The following is a 21,666-nucleotide window of genomic DNA, read 5'->3' as shown; positions in this document are numbered from 1 at the left end:
AGGGAAAGGCAGGGGAAGGTGGGGAAAGTGGACAGAGACTTCTTTTCTGGTGAAATGGTTTGTAGCACTAACAAACTCAAGTTCCTGTTGGGAGGCCTCGAAGAGACTATTTGGCAGGGAGAGGGAAGAAAAGGAGGCAGTAGTTGCTGGCAAGTGACTCAGAGAGGGAAGCTGTCCTGGGACTGCTGGTGCAGGCTGCCTGCTGCAGGCCCCATTCAGGACAGGGGGAAGTGGTGTGCTTATTTGGGGGAGGAGAGTTGTGAATAAGCACACAGGGGGATGCACTTGCCTTTTAATAACTCAAACCAGAGAAACATAAACTTTAGGGAACTTTATTGGGATTATGCTCTTGTGTTCTAGATAAAATGGTAATACTCTGATGTAAAGCAACTGAGGTACTTTGAAAACGGAAGTTTTGTGTGATCTGCTCTGAAGCACTTGTATTTATTTGCAAGTTTATTTATTTCTTAACAAATCTATTCTTTTCCTGTCTATTCTTTCACAGAAAGAAAAATATAAAGAAACAACAACACATTAATTTCCATCTTTCACTGCCACCCCCTGCCACCCAGCCCCAGCCCCTACTGGAGAGGGCTAGTACACCCCTCTCTCTAGGCTGGGATATGAGAACTCATCAGCACCCTCAGTCCTCTCCTCCCCATGTCCTCTGACACTCCCCAAGTGAAAGACAGAGCCATCTGCCCCCACTCCCTAACCCTGTGCAAGCCTTTGGGATTCCTATTATCAATTGTCTGTTTTCTTCTCATGACCCAAAGATGTTTAAAGTGTACACGTGAACTTGGGGAAGGACGGAAGCAAATGGTTCTTTGTACCCACCTTTGAATTATTGTGTGTCCTCACCCCTTGCAAAAGTGCAAGGGGATTATTTAAGGGGATTATTTTTTTGAAAGCTTTGAGAAATTATTTGAGGAATGTAACTATACCAGATCTTTTGACTTGCATTGTCACTGTTTGCTAAAGGTCCTTTGTTTAACAGAGAATTTCAGATTCCCAAAGGTGGTTAGTGACAGTAATAGACTCAACACAGAGGTTTGGCCTTGTTTTCATCCTCTTATTTAAGAAAGAGAGGAAATGGTGGAAGAAATAATTATGTGAGTAATTTTGCTATCCTCTTTTCTCCTCCTCTCCTTCTCCCCTTCTGGCTATTTTACTTTTTAAGGCTAGTCCGAAATTACAGATAATTTTAGCTACTGCCTTCCAGCTAGAAATTTGGAAGCTTCTTTGGGTACCTGAATAGATAACCATTATGGAAACTTAAGATAATAAACTCATGTTCCTTCTTTCTCTTTGTTTCTCTCTCCCCTTTTTTTATCTCCCAATATTTGAGCAGATTCATATTCAAAGGACCGGGGACCTTGGATAGTAAAACCAGTGGCCTCTTCTAGGGGGCGGGGCGTCTACCTGATCAACAATGTAAGTATGCAGAAGATGGCAGACCCAGTACTCACGTGGTTCCTTCTCTTTAGGAGCCCAGGTTTCCTCCTGAAATCTGCATTCAAAAGTGAGCAGAGGGTGGCCTGAGCTGGCTGTTGCTCACCTGCTGGCAGTAACCTTCCTGGGCCAGAATACTCTTCCAGGGCTAAAAAGTCACTTGATCAAATACAGGGAAAGGCAGCCTTTGTTGTTGTTTTTTTCTGGTCAGCAGAATAGAGTTCTCTTTTCTGCTTTCAGTAGCATATTGTCATGTTATTTCCTTAGCACTGTGTTGGTAGCTCATACCTTTAATGGAGCAGCGGGTGGGTTCCTGCTTTCAGAGGTATCCAGCCACTTAACCCTTCGTGGGTGTGGCATCCTTGCCGCTGCTGCGCCTTCCTCCTCCCTTCCTGCTTTTCTTCCTTATTCTCTTTTTGTTTGTGATCCTGGGGATTGAACCTAGAGCCTTGTGCATATTAGGTTTCAAAAGTATCTGTACCTTCAGTATCTTGATTCTTTGCAGAATCTCATTAAGTGTTGTTTTAAAACTTTATATTTATATAGAATAAATAAACTCCCAGCTCTATGCTCACTCTCTCTCTACTTAACCACAGTAGTTAGTAACTTAATCTCTTAAGTTTGATTAGTTTTATTTTTATATTTAAGGGTTATATATGTTCTCTTCAGTAATTATGATTCAGTTTTTCTCCTTTATAAGTTGAGTAGAAATTTTTAGTAGGAACGGACTTTAACGCATTGACACTCTGAAACTTAACCTATATTTAAATCCAGGCATTTTCTTTTTTAACTTTTCCTCCTGGACATTTGGTGGACCCTTTCATTCTGAAAATAGTGTTTTTCTTTTAATTTGGGGGAAATTATCCTTTTATTTTCTGTCTCTACTTTTACAACTCCTTTTCAAAGCATTCTCTGTCTTTCCTTCACATCAGATTTTTTTTCCCTCATTTTTAGTATTTTGTCTTCTCCGTTGCCATCTTCTGGGTTACCAGTTTTAGCACTATGCATTTTGTTATTTATTTATCCATTGTATTTTTATATTGGCTATCATGTTAATTTCCAGAAATGCTGATTTTTTTCTTTGTAACTAACAGCCTGCCTTTGTTGAATGGATGCAGTTTGACCATCTGTCTTTCTGAGGATTGTTCTTGAATTTTCTTTAGGTTTGTTTTTCTTCTTGCTGTTAAATTTTCTTAATTTGAATGATCCTTAGGTGTTGGGCCTGCAGGACTCTTTCCCTAGCTGCCCCTCCCTGGGCGAGAGCTGCCTGCTTTCTGTGTGAGGGCAAAGCAAGGTGACTGTGAGGCTCCCCTTCAGGGGCATGTGGTTGAGGGGTGGGCGAAGGTGTGCCTCTCCCTGCACCAAAACAGGGCAGTCTTGAGGGGCTGTGGAGAGATCTTGGTGAGTTCCCTCTCCCCTAGAGCTGCCTTGCTTGCTTTGCATACCTTTTGCTTCTGTGGGGATAGGATGGCCTCAAGTTCTCCTCTCCTCCATGAACCCCCTGCACCCACAAAAGATGTTCTCCTGAAAGCACCATCTGTAGGTTTCATCCTCTGGACAAAAGCTGCTGTTTTTGGTATAGGAAAAGGCCGCCAGTGCTGTTTGTGAATTAATTATGTGATTCTTGTTCCTTGGCCACCCGTTCTTCATGTTTGTTGGCTGCCAGCTTGGAGCTTTGCAGGGGCCTCCTTGGGACAATCTCTCCCCTCTGGTATTTTGGGCTCAGGCTTCTTCCGCTGTTTTTTCAACCTGATTCCATCTGCTTTCTATCTTTCAGGATTTCCTTAAACTTTGGTCTGTTCTGGCTCCTTTAGCTTTTTTCTAGTCTTGTTATCAATTCATTCTTTTAAAAATATCCTTCTGTCCTTCTAGTGGAAGGGAGGATTGGTGGGGTAGACACATTGTGTGTGTGGCCAGTACTCCATCTTAAATTCCCCAGTTATCTTTTCACATTTCCTATGTGTGCAGAAACAAACTTCCAGAGGGGTCTTTCACTCTAGAAAATCCTCAGATTCAGTCTGGACTCAAAACTATACAGTAAACAATGGTGGCGAGACCTTTCATGCTAAATAAATACATAATCTGGTTTTGACAGAGCACCTACTCAGTGCCAGGCCCCAGCTATAAATCCTGTTACCTGACCTGGCTCACTCTGGAGACATTTTAGCCTGGTCATATGCCTTGGCTTTCTTTTTTTGTCTTTCTGACCTTGGCATGAAGGCTCCTGTCCCACAGCCTCTCCTTTAGCTCTGCGCCAGGAGCTCCAGTGTTGTTTGAATCTCAGACGGTGCTAGTTTGGGTTTGGGTTTTTGCTGCCAAATGGAATTGCTATTGAAAGTCAACTATGGTACAAGTTTGCTTTTTATTTCTTAGACATGAGTCAAAAAGAATAGGATCTATTCCCAGCTCCTCTGGGACTTTTTTCTTTTGGAATGCTCTTCTGCCTTAGTGATTTGTTCTTTTAAAGCTAACATCATAAAGAATAGAACAGTTAAACTTGCCTTGGTGGGACCAAGAGCCCCGTGTCCTTACTCTTCACTGATGCCGAGGCTCATAAAGGGAATGACATGTCTTTAGAGAATGCAGGCTTGGCAGGCTCTGAGTCTTTCCCCCTCCCACCCCTCACCAGACTGAATCCCTTGAGACCCCCTGCACAGATCAAAGCTCTTGGCAGGACCCTTCATCTTGCCCCTCCCCCTCTGTGAAGCTTTGGAATGAATCTGATTCTTTTAGGTATTTAGTGGAGGTGCCAGACAGAAGCCTGGGGGGGTGCCAGCAGGCCGGAGGGGAGCTGGGAGGGGAGCTGGCAGCGAGTACACCTAATGGGAACAGATTCCCATTTCACCCCCAAACTGGAACTTGATCACCTTTTACCCAGACCTACAAACCATGTAGTTAATGCTCCTCTCTCTCCCCTTACCAGAAGGCCTACCCATCCCCTCTTTTCCATACCTGGATCCTTTCCCATGGAATATGTGACCCATTAGCCAACTGGATGAAGTAACTCTTTCCAAGGAAAGCTGCCTGCTTTCCTTTCAGATTTGAGGGGAGGGAGTGTGCTGAGACAAGGGTCTGTGTGCACAACTCCTGAGTGGGTGAGGGACTGTGGGGGGAGGCACAGATTTAGGCCTGAGAGCCAGATGGAAACATCGTGCCCTGTCGTCCCCCGGGTGGGAAAGAGCCTCTTATTTCAGCTTTCCTGTAGTAGTCAGAACCTTTTGGAAAATATCTGCAAGTAGCAACTAGGAACATGAGTAGAACAGGATAAAGGACAGGAAAAGCAGGACTTTCATGTCATACTGAGGAGACAAGTGTGGACTCCTGTGATGGACACTTCTTGACTGGTTGGCTGGCGTGGCCTATTAAGGATATGCCCTTTAACTCCCAAGTGCAGCATAAGGAGCAAAATGTCTGCTTCAGCTCCCTCAGTAACCATGACTAAATGCCATGTTTTCCCAATTTAGTACATTCCGCTCAAGGAGGGGAAAGACCTGGTGTTTTCTGATGAAGGTATGAATTTGATTATGGACATCCAATTCCATCATCCTTGTCTGGCACATTATCCATGGTAAATGTAGTATTAATATAATCCCTGAGATCCTGAAGGGTTGGAAGAGGGTGAGGTCACCCTCTTCACTCCTATAAGTGTGAATATAAATTGGTACTCTCTTATTTCTATTAGTTTGTATTTTTTTAATCTTATTTCCTCTTTTTCTCATTATTTAACAAGTATTTAGAGAGTGCCTGCTGCCCGCCAGGTGCTGTCGATCCTTAAAACATTCTGAGAAATTCTAATTCTTGAATATCTTTATTATAAGTCAGTGTACTGCTTTGAGTAGAATGGCACATGTGTGTGCTGTAGACTGTGGGATTTAGTAGTTAGAACACACAGATACCGTTGAGTTTGCAGTAATGATTGTATATTTAACATGTGCCTGCCATTGTGCCTTCCAAATATAATCTCATCTAGTCTTCATGAAGAACCCCATGAGGGGTGGTTATTACTGTCTTAGTAAGTGTTAGAGTCAAGTTGGTAACTCAAGTCTAGCTAGTTCCAGAGTATATATTCAGTCTTAATCCCTGTCCTGTACTACTCTGCAGTAACTTAATAGATGCTGAGAACTTTGATCTTAAGGTCCAGTGAGGAAAAAAGACTGTTTCCAACTTCCCCAACAATTCAGATTCCTGCTTTAGCCTATTTTGGAAGGACATTTTTAGCTGAAAATTGAAATAATTTGATATGAGTTAATTGGGGTTTGATAAAAAGGAAGTAGGTTTGAGGGTGTTTTATTAGTTCCTCTGCGATGTACACTACCAAAGAAACCAGTCCCAACTATCCTTTTATCCTGAGAACTTAAAATTTAATTCCTCATACAGATAGAAAGAAGAGGTAAAGACATTAGAACAAATATTAAAGTTACCTAGTTAACTGAAGGGTTTATGCTAAGCTCAACTGAATGGATAAATGGATCAATGTGAACAATGAGGATGGGAGGAGAGGAAGTAGATATGATGGGAAACGAAGACCCTAGGAGTGTGTTCTCTGGTCCAGAGGACAGGTGAGTAGGTCATATGTCTGTTATGGCCTGTAAGTGTTACTCTGGGGAAGGCTGCTGAGATTGATTAACTCTAGGTTTGGAACCCAGCCTTTAGATTACCTCTTTGTGTAATGATTGCATCACTTCTTATTCTGTAAGATGACTCAGAATGGAGATAGTGCTTGTGAGAAACTGATCAAGAAATGTAAGGAAATCAGGAAATGGTTGGGTGGTTGAGTGCACTAGGGGTGAATCAGTACTGATGTCATTGTGTTCATATGATATACAGAAATGGGATGTGAAAGCTGCCTTCTGACTTTGAGGCAGCAGCAGCAGGAAAACTCATCATCCTAACTCCAGGGTTGCTCACTGTGGTTGTGAATAATGTCATGGGTTATAAAATTATCCTTATTTCATGAACAACAGTAGTATTTGGGATCGGAAACGCTTTGTGACATAGAAAAATTTTTGAATTTGGGGATAATTATTTTGGCTCAGACTATTGAGTAGTGCTTAAAAGTCTACCTCTGAAGCAGACTGTCTGGGTTCCAATGCTGCTCTATTGCTTATTAGCTGTGTGACTTGGGCCAGGTCCCTAACTTCTCTGATCCTTTCCTTATCTGTAAAATATGGGGTTGTGTGAGGATTGAATGAAATAATATGTGTGATACATTTAGAACAGGTTGGCACATAGTAAATACTTACTACTTTTACCTAATTTTAATTGTTTCTGCAAATGTTAGCTACTACTGTAGTTGTTATCATGGTAATTATTATCATTGCCACTTCCCTTTGGAGCTCTTTTGTCCTGCATGGATTGACTTGCAACCGACTTCTCTGTCTTAATCTAATTACACATGAAATTGTTCTATTTCACATATTTTGATCTTGCTCTTTGACTCCAGTGTTCCTGCTTCCTACCATGTTCAATCTAAATGACTCTTACTAGGAGTTCAAACTTATTTGCTTTTGCCTCTGGGATCCCTCCCTCCTAGTTGTCTAACCATCCCTTCCTTTATTTCTCAGTTTAGTCTTCTAAGCTCCAGGCCCATGAATCTGCCTACCCTCCTGTCTGCTGACCCTAGTATATGCCATCTTCCCATGATGGCGTCCTTTCCTCCCTACCTTGTGCCCACTCACTTACTTCTTGCACCTATTCTTACTTCTTGCACCTATTCTTCCAGGGCAAGCCTTCCCTGAGTGGTCCTGCCAGATTGGTCCACTTTACAACCCAATATCTTGTGTTTACAGAATTATTGCTTTTTGTTCTTTTAACTTAAATATATCACTACCTCTCTGCAATATAATTGTAATATAGTATTTAAACTCTGGGGGTAGAGGTACTGAGTCTTAAGTTCTGTGAGGGCAAGATTGTATCTATTTTCTTCATCACTGTAACCTCAATGCCTCACACAGTGTTCAACATCACTCACTATTATATAAACAACTTTTTTTTTTTTAATTAAAGAAATCTTTAAAGATCTAGCTCAGTCTTTGCACGTAGTTGCTTGGGAAGTGCCATTCACCAAATCAAGCAAACACTCATTGCATTTCACAGAGGAAATGCTGGGATCCAGCAAGGATAGTAAGTTCTCTAAACAACTTAATGAAAGTCTACACTTAAGAATAGTCCTTGTGCACCTGGCGCAGTGGCACGCACCTGTGATCCTAGTGACTTGAGAGGCTGAGGCATGAGAATAGTGAGTTTGAGACCAGCATCCACAGCTTAGCAAGACCCTGTCTCAAAATAAATAACAAAAAGGACCAGGATGTGGCTCAGTGTTAAAATGCTCTTAAGTTCAATCTTCAGTACAAAGAAAAAAGAAAGAAAAGAAATAGTCCTTGTGCTTTAAAATTATCATTGTACTTTTACATTTTAAAAGAGGCAAGCTTTTATTTATTTTTTAAGTAACTCATATTTTCTTGGCAAGTAGCTATTTACCATGCATATAAATCTTTAAAGCTCTTTAGGCTGTATTTATTGTGTGAGAAGTGCTATGTAAATTTATTTTCTCTCCTTTGCAATTGAATACCCACAATGTTTATAAAAGTTGTATGTTATGTGGCCAAAAGAATATGTGGGTATTTTTGGAGGAAAACTTTTCCTAGAGTTTTAGTTTTCCACATGATCACTTTTTAAAAGGGTAAAAAGTTTATTATAAATTAGAATTCCTGAGCATTTGTACCCTTTCATTCTTTTTCTTTACTCAATAGCCAAACCAGATTTCCCTGGAAGAGAACATCCTGGTCTCCCGTTACATTAACAACCCCCTGCTCATAGACGGTGAGTTGTGATTAAGCTCCTGCCTAGGTTGGGTTAGATCTTGCTAAACTTTTTAACCTTCTCATGGTCTTCTCTAGTAAATCAAAGCTAGTATGAAATTCTTGGCATCTATGGCTCCAGAGATGAGGCTGGTTTCTTACATACTACCAGGGATTATTCTGAAGATAAAGTGCGATAAGAAAAAGTGCTTTATAAGCTATAAGGCAATCAATGAATATGTGTGTGTGTGTGTGTGTGTGTGTGTGTGTATACATATATATGAAAACTGCCTATTTATTTATGTACATATATGCTATGTATATTATAGCATTATATTTATAGTACAGTTATTATTCATTCTCACCAGGCAAGGTGTGGGCACTGTGTGCTTCACATGGAGGAGTGGTCTTTCTTTTATAGTTCTTGGTTACCTTGTCCTGTTCATTCTGTAGCAGAAAGCAAATGAACTGTTTTTTCTGTGAATCCAACCTTTTTTCTAGATTTCAAGTTCGACGTGCGCCTCTATGTGCTCGTGACTTCCTACGATCCTCTGGTCATCTATCTCTATGAAGAGGGGCTGGCCAGGTGAGAGACTTTGTTTTTAGTGGAAGGGTCAGGTGGGTATAATAAAATAGATCCATCAAAGAGCTTTCCAAGATCAGGCTGTTTCTCTCTGTTATGTTCAACTCAGGAAATTAACCCTGGGAGACTTCAAGTAACAGAAAGCAGTCCTAATACATTTCAGCCTCATTTGCATGTCCACACAAAGTTTGTGTAAATGCACACAATTTCCAGTGGAGATGGAAGCCATGGGATGTTTTTTCCCAATGATGATTATTAGGAAGACCCTAGGATACTAAGATAATTAAGATAATTTCTCATTGTTCTTCAGAATATCCAGAAATTCCACACTTATTTGCCTTTCATAAATCAGGCGTTTGTTTTAATCCTGATAACAGCCCTATAGTTAATAGCTTTTTGCAGTTGAGGAAATTGAGACTTAGAGAAGTGAGGGAACTTGTAGGCCCTTTCTGAGATCTCCCTGCTGGGTGGTAGCTGAGCAGGGATGGGGAATCCATTTGCTGAACTGCCCATGCTCTCAGTTTCAGGGGTATGCTGCCTTTTCCCCTTAATATGCAAGTTACATACTTTGCAGTGGTCTCTTTTTCTCCAGGTGCCTTGCAGGTTTTAAGGTAATGAGACTTATGAAATTAGTATGAGTTATAATAATTTGGAGTTTTGTTTCCTATATCTACAGAATTTTCTAGGTGGTAGTGTTTCCATAAATAGTTTAAAATAAGTACATGACTTTGCTATGCTGTGTTCTTTCCCCCCACAAAACTTTTTTTTTAAACCAAAAGTTTTTTTTTTTTTCTTTAAAAAGTGCCCTGAAGTTCATCTTATGTGCAGTGGCCTTGACTTTGTAGGACATAGCAGTTTTGGATGCGGTTTGCATCTGCCAGCAGTCATGACAAACTGAAAATCACAGTCTGTGCACATTTCTGTATTTGGAAAGTACATTTTGAAGATGGGAAATAGCACAGATAAAAGAAGACTGCCTATTTATGTACAGGTGATAAAGAAAATAGGTACAGTTTCTACCCTCATAGAACTTAAGATTTAGCATCCTTGTTATGCGTAGTGGCTTTGGCATGTTGGGGGTTCGCAGGAACTAACCAAAGCTCCTAGCTGGCTGAGATATGTCTGCCCTTTACCTCTAGGTGGCAATGACAGCATTTATATGCTCTGTCATATTCCTGACTTAAGATTTATGAGCCTGAACCCTGGAAACACGGGAGGCTACCAGAATTCCATAGTCTGGCCTCTTCGTCCCTTAAAAATGGAGAAGGGGGAAAACTAAAACATTTCCCAGTAGTTGGGTAAATGCCTGGACCAGGCATCTGAGCATGAGCTGACTAGTAGCTCTAATCAAGTCTTTGTAGGAAAGGCATTTTTTATAATATTTATAGGTGTGTGTGCTCTCACATTTGAGTATAGTCAGACAGACTAGGTTGAAGAGCCACAATCCCATATTATCTAGGAAAAAAAGAAGGTAAAAATATACCCCTGACTTCCACTCAGGGATATAAGGTATCCCCGATTTCAGTTTTGTAATTTGAGACTTCTGAGATCTCCCTCTTCTCTCAAGAGCTTCTCCACTCTCCTTCCTGCACTCATCCTCACCCCACCTGTCTCCTTGGTCCTACAAGTAAATTGTGTCCTACCAGAAGTTGGATTTCTGCAAGAGAGAAAGAATATCAAGATTGTTTACATGCACCGTTTTTCAAGTATCATAGTAGTGTGTTTTGCGTAATTTTTCCAGAAATATTTCACCCACAACATTAGTAGCCCTCCCTGTGGATAAAATGTGGGCATAGTTTTAAGACCTTTATGGTTCAGAGGACAAAATGAGGGCAGTACTAACATTTATTATAGAGAATAATAGTAGCATTATTTACTACAAAAAATGCAAATGCTTTGGCTACTGGTTGTGTGTTGGACACCAGAATCCACTGAATTGGAGTAACTCTTGCTTCTAGTAGGAATTTAAATGTATAAATACCTATGTGTTTGTTTATATACACATATACATATATACATAATATCTATTCATGTGTATATTCAATCAGTGAATACTTTTTCTTGGAATAATAGGAAAACAGCTGTTTAAATACTCAGACTGCCTGACCCCCCAAAACAACATGAATTTGCAAGGCTTTGGTTATTAGGTTTACCAGAAAGTATAGGTGAGTATCAAAACTTTACCAAAGGGTGGTCCAAGGCAGTGTGAGGAGTTGTTTTCCAGAGTCCTGTGAGGGCACATTGTTCTGTGCAGTGACTTCAATGGGCCTCAGTTCCTTTGACATCCTCGAGGTGTACCTTGGCACTCACTTGCTTCTTTTCCATCCTCAGAGTGTACTTGACTACGCCACTGTGCCATTATATTCGGCAATGGTCTCTAGCTCCTCCTGTCTGTAGCTTCTAGTAATCTTGGGTTATATGTGAAGGTAATCAGGTTGGGGTAAGATCACTAGGTCTTTTTACTCTGAGGCTAAACAAGGAAAACCATAATTTTTCCTAAGGAGACAGAACTGGAGCCAAAAATAGTTTTATTCTTTAGAAAGGAAGGCTCTGATACCGTATCATTTCTATTTGGGGCTTCACATTAATGGTAGGTGATGGAAAGTTCATTTCACAAGAAAGTTTTGTGAAATAAGTTATTTTGTGTAAATTCTTTACCTTCTTACACTTACTGAAAAGAAGACCCTGGTGTGTTTCTTTATAAGTTAGTGTTTTCAGTTGTCCTTGTTTTATTCACATAGGAAGCAGAATTCTCACTGTTTTCTTTATGTGGGTAGAGTAGTGAAGAGCTGCAAGAATGGAATTGCCTTTCTGGAGTTTGATTTGGTGTCTTGTGTGGTGCCCCAGAGCTGCACCCAGCTTTCCAATTCCCTGTGCATGTTGCTGTTTTACACCAGCAGGGGACACTCGGTTTCCAAGGAGGGGTGCTGCTCTCACCAAAATGGTGGAGATTCCTTTTCCTTTCAGAGTGGAATCTGAAGACTCTGTCCTGGATTTTACAACTTTTGGTAGATCCAATATGGGGCTTAAATAATTTTACAAAGCACTTTTGGAAACAAAGCTAATAGCCAAATTTGCGCTGAAATAGGGAAAATGAAAAGTTAAAAAAAAAATCAAAACAATATTGAGTTGAAAACTGTGTTATCAGAGACCCAAGATAGGTAGCAGTAGCACCTTGGAGAACATGAGAGTGTCCAGTGGGGAACCAAGAGCATTCCACCCACACTGTTGAGGTCCCCAGTTGAGGCAGGGGACCCGGAGAAGTTAGCAAACAGAACTGCTTTTTTTTTTCCTTCTGCCTTAGCCATATTATTCAGTGGAAGTGCAGAAAAGACCCCAAACATTTGTACTGCCTCCCTCTCCCCACCCCCAGTTCCTTCTTCAGTAGCCTTCTTTGCTAATTAACACTGGCTCCGCAGGGATATTTACCTTTTCTCTGCTGGATTCCTGTGGTTTTGAAAGAATTCAGGTACTCGCTGGTTGCCAAGGAATTCAGATTACCTCACAGGCTGCTCACTGTCCAGAATCTGCCACAGCAGCAAGTAGGGGGAAAGACACTAGAAAGGAGTAGAAACCCTTTCCAGTGCTCATTGTCACCCTCCCTGGCAGGCCCTTGCTGTTTGTGAAGTTTGAGTCATTTCTGGCTCTGAGGACAGAGGATCAGGCTGGTAATCCCCTCCCAGGCGGCTCTGCTGGGCGCTGCCGAGTCTCTGCAGCACTTTGGCAGCCTCCAGGCTGCAGCTGGTGGACAGCAGATCAGAGAGCTCTTGGGCCTCTTGCTTTCTTCCATAAGATTCTTCTGGGTCAAGCCAGGATGAAGCCCAGTGGCTCCTGGCAAGGCTGCCTGAGGTGCACCTCCTCGTCCTCCTCAGGGCCTCTCTGGCTCAGAATGGCTACACCTGCTGAGAGAGAACTCAGGTGCAATCTCCAAGGTCTTCTCCGGCCAGCCTCACTACTCCCTTTGTGTAGTGAATGTAGAAAAATAACTACCAAAGAGGAGGTCCTACATCTAACCTCTGTGACTCTGACTTAAGAGCATATGGTATCAGATTCTGAGAACAAAATAGGTTTTGTATAGGGGAAGAGAGTTTATAAGACCCCACTGAACCCCTCTGTTTGTTTTCCCATGTTGATAATGACCTTGAAACAAGCAACTCAGGTGCACTTTCAGTTTATGCTTATGATTACCTACTACAGATACTCCTTAATTAGAGGATTTTGTTCTTATAAACCCATCATAAACAAAAATGCATTTGATAATCCTAACCTGCTGAATACCATAGCTTAGCCACATGGTCTGCTGTCGAGTATTGGTTGTTAACCTCTTGATCTAAAGGGTGCTTGGGGCTACAGCTCATCATGCTGCCCAGCATCTCCAGAGGGCATTGTGGTGTGTATCATTAGCCTGGGAAGAGAGGAATTCAAAATTTGAAGTATGGATTTTACTGAATGCTATCATTTTTGCATCTCTGTAAAGTTGAAAAATTGTAAGTCAAATGAAATCTTTTCTTCAGACACCCACACATCTGATTTCTAGACTAATTATTACCATTGTTTTGATTCCAACTGAGAAAGAAACTTTAGAAAACAAAAAAAGTGTAGCTTTTGATTTAAGAATTTGTCAGAATAAAGATAATCCATATTTGTTTATAGGGTGGTTAAAAAAATAAAGAGGCATACGGTTCTGTATTCATCAGTATGCTGCCAAGTAGCATCCAGGGTTTCAGAATTAGCCAAAAAAGTAGTACCCACTCACACCCAACCCACCACCTTTTCTTGGCTTAAAGGTCAAGGCTGTGAAATTCTGTTAAGAGTTTTCCTAAATTTTCATCTCATTAAAAGAGAGATTCAAGACTCAATTCATCCTATAAATTTCAGCCTGTGTTAGATTAAGTAAGTATTTGAAGACTTGGTCCTGGGGTACCTATTCAAGTGTTTTCTCTTTTAGTTTGTTGCTAGTAAAGAAACTGTTGAAACTTTTAGACCTAAATACGATGAAATTTAATAATATGTGAAGGTCTAGTTTAAAGGTCAACACTAAATGCTCACAAGTACATTTGCTCAAGGCAGTTAGCCAGGTGGGGACTGCAGAGTGGGAGAGCACCTGTCCCACCTAAGGGAGCTTGCTGTGTAGTGCCAATAGGTCACTGATATTGGAATCACAGGAACTTCCATTTTTTTTTAAGGGAAAATGTTTTGTTGTAAAACTTAATTTTTTAGACTTTTAATTTTGAAACTATTTTGAACTTGTAGAAATGGGATAAAGAATTATCCTTTTATTCTGTGTCCAGAGACCCCATTTCATAATATGGTACTTGTTTTAATAATGTCCTTTATAACAAAGGGACCCAAGCAAGGACCACGTGTTGGGTTTTGTCGTAGTGGCTTTTGTCTCCTCAGTCTGGGGCAAGTCCTTTCTACAACTTTCACAACTTCAGCGTTTTTGAAGATCACAGGCAGTCATTTTGTAGATTGTCCCTCAATTTGGGTTTGTCTATATTTTCTCATGATTAAACCTAGGTTATGCATTTGTGGGGCCAGAATACCACAAAAGGGATGGTAGTTCTCATTGCATGGTATCTGATGGCCCACGATGACTATTCAGTGTTGACTGCTTGGTTAAGGTGGTGTCTGCCAGATTCCTCTGCTGCAAAATGACACTGTCTTTCGCTTCAGAGTATTTTATGAGGAGATACTTTGAAACCAGGTAAAATCTGTTCTGTATTTCACCTAGTCTTTTTTTTTCTGGTAGTTGTGCTGGGGATCAAGCCTGGGCCTCATACATACTAATCAAGTGCTCTATCACTGAGCTGCACCCCCAGCTTTTCATTCAGTACTTTTAACATCTTCTGATATTTCTTGCCTGAATGAATATTTGAGGTACTGATTATCCGATGATGGTTTTCTGGTTCCATCATTCCTTTTACTTTTATCATTTGGCATTTTACTTCAAGGAAAAGCTTTCTCCTCTTCCCTTATATTTATTCATTTATTTATTTATATCAGTGCAGACTCAAAGATTCCTATTTTATTGAATTGGTTTCTTTATTTGGGTGCTCCAGTTGTCTCAGATCTGGCCACTGGCGCCCCTTTAAGCTAGCTTTTTCTGCCCTTTTGGTTATCCCCATTTTTCTTTGAGCATAAAATGTTTTAGGCTCATGTTGTTCTTCTCTGATTTAGCCCTGGAACCAGTCATATCTCCAAGGAGCACTTGTTGCTTTGTTGTGGAGAATGGTCTTTAGAAATGCAGATCTGGATGCTAGGTAGACTCATCACCCTAGGGCCTTGCAGTGGACAGCCCTAGAAGTGTGCATATGTGTATATGTACGTGTGCACATTCACATCTGTATTTCTATATCTCCATGCATTGAAAATAGAGGTTAATATTAGTACTTCCAATTCCAGTTCAAAACTACAGGGCACATTGTAGTGCTTTCTATATTTTTGTGTCTCTGATCCAACAGTGAGAAATCTGTGTTCCATTATCTTCAACATATTTATTTATTTACTTAGTTCCCTCTAATGTAGTCAGTTTCCTGACCTTGCTGATCCATCGTCCCACTCACATGCCCTCCCTGTGTGGATTTAGAGCCCTATGGGGCTGTGGCCCTCCTTAGATAACTTCCTGTACTGCCTGGGGTTTCCCTTCCAACCCCATGGGCCATTTCTTTCTGTGGGCACTGGCTGCCATTGGGCTACAAGAAGGAATGTTGGTCAAGTAATTCAAGTTAAAAAACAAAACACAAACTTTTGTAGGTCAATCAGATAATCAGAGCTTGACTAGTAGACCAGATGTGAGTTTACTGTGATCTCTGGTCTAGACATTTTGAAGGAAATGGTGATCTAAGGTGAATAAGATTGTTTAATGGGACTGTAGTGAGACCTGTAAGATCTGTTGGGAGGTGGGGGTGAGGATACATCCCTACCTCTCCTCTGTATGGTCTTCTTCTCTTTCCAGTGGGTTAGGAAACAGAGCAGTGCCTTTGTCCTGTAGAACTTTTCTGCTAAGCTGAAGCTTTTCCCTCCCTCTAATCCTTCTTTCTGTAGAAGTCCATTCTGTGACCTTTGCCAGGGTTCAGAATGAAATGCCCCTGTGAAAGAAAGATGAGGAAGAAGTCCGTGATTTTGTAAAGACAGAAGTCTTCCTAACAGAAGTCTTACTTGCCAAGGTAGATCAGATACCCAAAGTCAGGGTATCTGACTTTCCCTCCCTGGAATTCATTGCTCTTTTGGGAGAGAGGAGGATGTCACTGTGAGGAAATGTCTGCTCAAGGGCTGGCAGCCTTGGGGCGCCAGCCTGTGCCCCTTTGCATTTCACAAGAATTCAGAGTTGTTGTCTTGTTTCCGTTTAGAGAAAGAATCACTGTCGGTATGTAGAAGTGAGTTTTACTCACCACATGTGACATGATGAAGAGTAGTGATAACTCCTAGAAGTTTCTGGAAAATCTGAGATTTTTCTCAAGCATAGACATAAAGCTTGTCAAACTCTTATCCTTGAGCCATACATGCCGAGTCAAAATTTTCTTTGTCCACATCCTTTTTCCTGGCCTCATGTTTGTTTATTTTAGTTTTTGAGTTAAGCCTTTTTTTTTCCTTTTCACTTTTCTTTCTTTGGCTCTTGTTTATTTCTGGTACAGGGAATTAGGGAGCGGAGATAGAGGGTGGGTGAGAAGAAATAGAGAAGAGGAAAAATTTTAAATGCTGACCTTTAATGTGGTAAAAATTCATGTTGACTTCATAGTCTGGGTAAGCATATGTAAATAATTTATAAATCATCTGAAAATAAACTTGTGGCCTTCCAGGTTTTTTTCACACACTTGGATCTGTCTCTTGGGAAAACCACTTTAGGGGAGGGTGATATGGTTATAGAGGTATGTAAACAGGGATTGATATTTACCATAATTATTTGCCTTGGATGGCCTTTTGTTGACAATGAGCATCATTGGAAAGTTTTCTCTCTTCCTGCTTACTTTCTTCAGGGGCACATATATTTTATGCCTTGGTCGTCTTTTGACAGTAGTCCAGGATATCAAGTTGCTTCCCTGTTTTCAGTGGGTTCCATGTGTAATCTCTTTATCCTTTGCCTTCATTTCAAATTTAAGAATTAGTCTCTTGCACTGTGCCCGTTTTTATGCTGTTCTGCTTTGTCTACTGTTAATGCTGCCATTATTGTTCTTTGTAAATGACTAGTACACATCAATTCTGTTCTTTCTATGGATGTGAGTTCCACGTCATACATTTCTATGCTGCTCTCTTTTTCTTTTTTGTGTACTTTTTCTCCATAGAATTCTATGGAACCAGGCACTATGTGGACACTCAGTAGATGTTTTCCTTACCAGCTAATGCCCCATTCATCCATAGCATCCTTTACATAATTTTGCAAATTGGGCACAATTATTTTCAATTTTCATCCTTCCTATTGATACAAGGTTCTGTATAAGAGATGCGGCATCTATGGTGATTGTAAGATAATGGATTTTGGATCAGGGCAAGTTGCTTCATCTCTCTAGGTCACATTTAGTTTTCCTATCTATTTTATAAATTAGAGATAATAAACCCTACTTCATAGAGTTGTTTTGAGGATTGAATTAACATGTGACATTTAGTATGAACAGCCTGGAGTTGGCAGTTGGGAGGTGTTCAGCGTTTCTTAGATAATGATGTCTCCTTTCTTTATCATTATGGTCTTGCTGATCCTCAGCCCTAGCCTGGGTTCTTGAACCTCTGTTTCTGGCTTTTAATGTGTGTCATTTCTTTCAGGTTTGCCACTGTGCGATATGACCAAGGAGCCAAGAACATTCGGAACCAGTTCATGCACCTGACAAACTACAGTGTGAACAAGAAGAGTGGAGACTATGTGAGGTACTGGCTGTGTCTGAGCCAGAAAGCAGGGAAGGCACACTGAGTTGTGGGTGTTTAGGGGTGGGAGGTTGAAGTGCTGCGCTGGAGCTTGATGTTAGGTTTCTGTCCATGTAACACTTATGGAAAGCTGCCAGGGTCACGTGACGGTTGTGACTGTGCTGCTGCTCCACTGTTTGCCCTGCTGCAGTGTCACCTTTCTCTACTAAAACATGTTTTCATCATTTTGTGTTCTTCATTGTCTTCCTCTGACTTAGGGTTGGGAATTTAATAGGCATATTGCATGTTTAGAAGTCAACAAGTGAGTTCATTTCAACACTTGGAAAGCAGGCCAAAAACTTGACAAATATTTGTACACTTTGACCCAGCAGTTCCATTTCTAGAAACTTAACCTTGAAAGAGGGATGTATGACGGAATCAGAGATAAAGACTGTCCATTGCTGTGTATTATTAGGGGGAAAGCACATTATGTGCAACTGAGTTTCTTGCATGTATATATCTGATAGCTAAAGCTATTTATTTTTGCTGGGGGTGAAAAAGAGAGAAGGATATGGACTACTTAACTATAGGGGGTGGGACTGTGGGTAGGTGGTTTTTATTTTCTTTCTGTGTGTGCTTTTATGTATTTTCAAAAACAAATACTTATATGATCAGGAAAAAATGGGAAAACAAGAGAAATGAGGACATCTCAGAAAAGATTATGGTAGAAGGGAGCACCAACACAACTGTGTGGAAATATTCTTTTTGCTTAGTTTTTCTTTCATGCTGATAATTTTTCCAAAAGGTGAAAAAACAGAAAAGAAATCCAAATAGTAATTTTCTGTGCAGACTAAAAGAAAGAAAGGAAGGCAGGTATCTGGATGTGCTGGAATAGGTGCTGAAGCTGTTGAGGCCGATCAGTATCCTGTGGCCAATGTTAGGGGGTTGAAGATGTCATATCCTTCTCCTGGGAAGATGAGCAGAGATGCAGTGAGGTGGGACCCGGGGTTGGGGGTGAGGGCAGTTGCAAAGCACACGTTCCAGGTTGCAGGACTCTGCAGTCTCCGTGGGAGTCTGTTCCATTTGTCATCATACACCGTATCTAGTGGGATTCTTCATTGCTCTTACTGCCACTCTAGTGCACTCTCCCTTCATGGTGCCTCGGAAGATAGGAAAGAGGCCCAGTCCACCACCAGAGAGGAGGAGCTTGCTTCACATGCCAAAACACGTGTGGGGTGAGCTCGTTAAAGTGCTGTGCTAGATTAGCTCATTAACCCCTCCCAACTTAGTTCTGGTCTGAAAATGGCACCCAGGGTGGTTTTGTCGACTCGAGTGACATTCAGTTCTAAGGCAGGGTTGTTAATCCATTTTTGTTAAATTATTGCAACCATTCTTAATTTTGCTTATATCTTTTCACATGTTTCTTCCACTCTTTCATGATGCATAATTGTTTGGTTAAGGAAGAGTTTGCCTTCTTTTCCCTTGCCCTTTTCAATAAGGGAAACTATATGCATTTTAATTTCCACTTAAGAAATTGGTACTTAAGGATACATAACAAAAAAGACTGAGAAAAATTAGGTGAGAAGAAATCAGTGAAGTGAGTGTTTTTCTAAAAATTTCAAAGGACCAAGAAGGTTGGTCATAAAGAATCTTGTTTTACAGCTAGGCCTAGTTGCACATGTGACCTTGATTCATTACTTTGTTTCAGTTGTGACGATCCAGAAGTAGAGGATTATGGGAACAAATGGAGCATGAGTGCTATGCTTAGATACCTGAAACAAGAAGGCAGAGATACAACTGGTGAGTACCAGATCTTTTCCCTTCCTGGCTTATTCTTGTTTGTACAACTTTACCATGGCCTCTTGCCAGAAGTCCTACTCCTAACAGTAAATTGTATTGCTGAGATGTTCAGTGGGATGATTGTTCTTGGTTATTCACAAGATTGGGGACAAGCTTTATGTAACTTCCATTTCCTTATCTTGTTTCTAGTTTGGAAGGCAACTTTCTACTTTAATCCTTTGTGAATTTGGAAGGTTAAAGTCACTAAATTCAGCATTTTAATAAATTGCTTCCCTCAACATTGTCTCTGAGTTCAAATTTCTCTTAAGTTAACCCCTCATTTCTGTTGCTGAGTTGGAGAATGAATGGGCAGAGTAGAGTTTGAATATAAGGCTTAGAATCAAAGTGGGCCCATTGCTGAGCCTTGAGCAGAATGGGAAGCACTGTGCTGAAGACATCGTCTCGGTCTACAAGAGAAAAGGCGGTAGGGGAGGAGTGGGAAGAGACAGAGCCTACTTTTCCATTCTGTGTCTGTCTTCTGTCAAAGGAGGCTGCCTGAGTGTATCCCCAGACACTTCCATTCTTGACTGTGTCAACTTATTTATGGATATACCTGTCCCTGTCAGGCCCATTCTGAATATTGCTGCAGAGAGGTTTTGTTTTTTTTTGAATGAGCATACATGCTTTTCCAATTATATTGTGACCTGGAATCTGGTCCTGCTAGGAACCAGGTCTTTCTTCATTTTTACCTTTTTTTTTTTTTTTCCCCCCAGCATTGATGGCCCATGTGGAAGATCTGATCATTAAGACTATCATCTCTGCTGAGCTGGCTATTGCTACAGCTTGTAAAACCTTTGTCCCTCATCGCAGCAGTTGTTTTGGTAAGGAGCTCTGAAAGAGGCCTCTGTGTTTAGTGAAGAGGGTCCTGGGATGGGTTCTGGGGTAGAGAGCCTTAGTGATGTGTTGAGAGTGAGAGTTACTTGACACACTTTTCTCTCTAAGCTCAGGTAGTGTGTGCAGATTCTCCTAAGAGGCCAGTGGTGAGCTTAGTTGGAATTCCCCCAGGAGTAACTAGCTTTCTGTGTGGGAAGCAGGCATTGGAACTGAAGTGTGGGTCTCTCTGTCGGTGCAGTCAGAAAAAGTCTGCAACGGACTGTACAGGAATCCAGCTCTAACAAATATATTCCAGAGCTCTTTGGCAGCCAGACTGGGAACTGTTCCAATATGCTCTGGCTGGTACCAGTGTGTGCTTTCTTCCATTTTCTGATGACTCCACCTTTTTTGTTCTAGTCTTCTTTCTAGTGGGTTCCTTTTCCTCCTCCTCTTCCTCCTCCTCCTCCTTCTCCTCCTGCTTTTTCTTCTTTCTCCTCCTCCCCCCTCTCCTTCTTCTTCACCCCCAAGCTGATTGCACAGAGAAGGAGAAATAAACAGTTCACTACCACCAAGTAAGGAAACCCCTTTCCTTCTGACCCACTAGCCATGATGGTAGCACTGAGGGTGCCTGTGTACATCTGCTTTCTTTGTGGATAGACACTTGTTAGTAACTGCCAGTGTTGATGTCTCTAAAGTCACATAAGCTTTTAGTAGACATGAGGCCTGGTTGGTAAGGTGCACTAGGGTCACCAGTAGGGAGGATGCTTAAGTGTGGTATGGGATAGAACAACCAGTAAGGACGTAAGAGGCACAGCTTTTGCTTGTGAGGAGGCAGGGTAACAGAAGAATAAAGGGGACAGAGGAGAGCAAGGAAAGGGGAAATCCTGGGGAATGATATTGGCCAAATTACATTATATTGTATGTGTGTATGAATATATAGTGACAAATCCCACCATTATGTATAACTCTAATGCACCGATAAAAACACGGAGAAAAAGGAACATGGGCTTTAGAGACTGACAGCCTTAATTTTTTCTTAAATTTATTTTTATTTATTTATTTTTATTGGCACTGGGATTTCCTGGCCCTTTTTATTTTATATTTTGAGACAAGGTTTTGCCAAGTTACCAAGGCTGGCCTTGAGCTTATGATTGTCCTGCCTCAGCCCCTCAAGTCACTGGGATTTACAGGCATGTGGCACCAAGCCCTGTAGTCTGATTGCCTTAATTTGAAATCTGTTTGCACCCCTTACTAGTTTGTTGATTTGCAGCAAGCTTTTCTAATCCTGCTTTCTGAACTCTGAAGTGGCAGCAATGATGGCGTTTGTCTCCTTAGAGGATC

At 41.1% G+C, this 21,666-nt stretch overlaps 1 protein-coding gene across 1 annotated transcript in view; it reads left to right on the top strand.

Moving 5' to 3' along the window:
- The window catches only part of Ttll5 (tubulin tyrosine ligase like 5), a 260,147-nt gene that overhangs the window by 36,246 nt on the left and 202,235 nt on the right, over positions 1-21,666 (top strand). Inside the window, exons 7-12 of the mRNA XM_026401550.2 lie at positions 1,352-1,434; positions 8,205-8,274; positions 8,754-8,838; positions 17,596-17,697; positions 19,382-19,473; positions 20,226-20,333. Of these exons, the coding sequence (XP_026257335.1) occupies positions 1,352-1,434; positions 8,205-8,274; positions 8,754-8,838; positions 17,596-17,697; positions 19,382-19,473; positions 20,226-20,333 (540 nt within the window). The remainder of the gene's footprint in view (positions 1-1,351; positions 1,435-8,204; positions 8,275-8,753; positions 8,839-17,595; positions 17,698-19,381; positions 19,474-20,225; positions 20,334-21,666) is intronic.

The sequence above is a fragment of the Urocitellus parryii genome, chromosome 6, assembly GCF_045843805.1.
Source record: "Urocitellus parryii isolate mUroPar1 chromosome 6, mUroPar1.hap1, whole genome shotgun sequence".
In the NCBI taxonomy this organism is placed as follows: Eukaryota; Metazoa; Chordata; class Mammalia; order Rodentia; family Sciuridae; genus Urocitellus; species Urocitellus parryii.
Note: the sequence above shows the minus strand (reverse complement) of the source record. Positions and strands in the feature narration are given on the sequence as shown.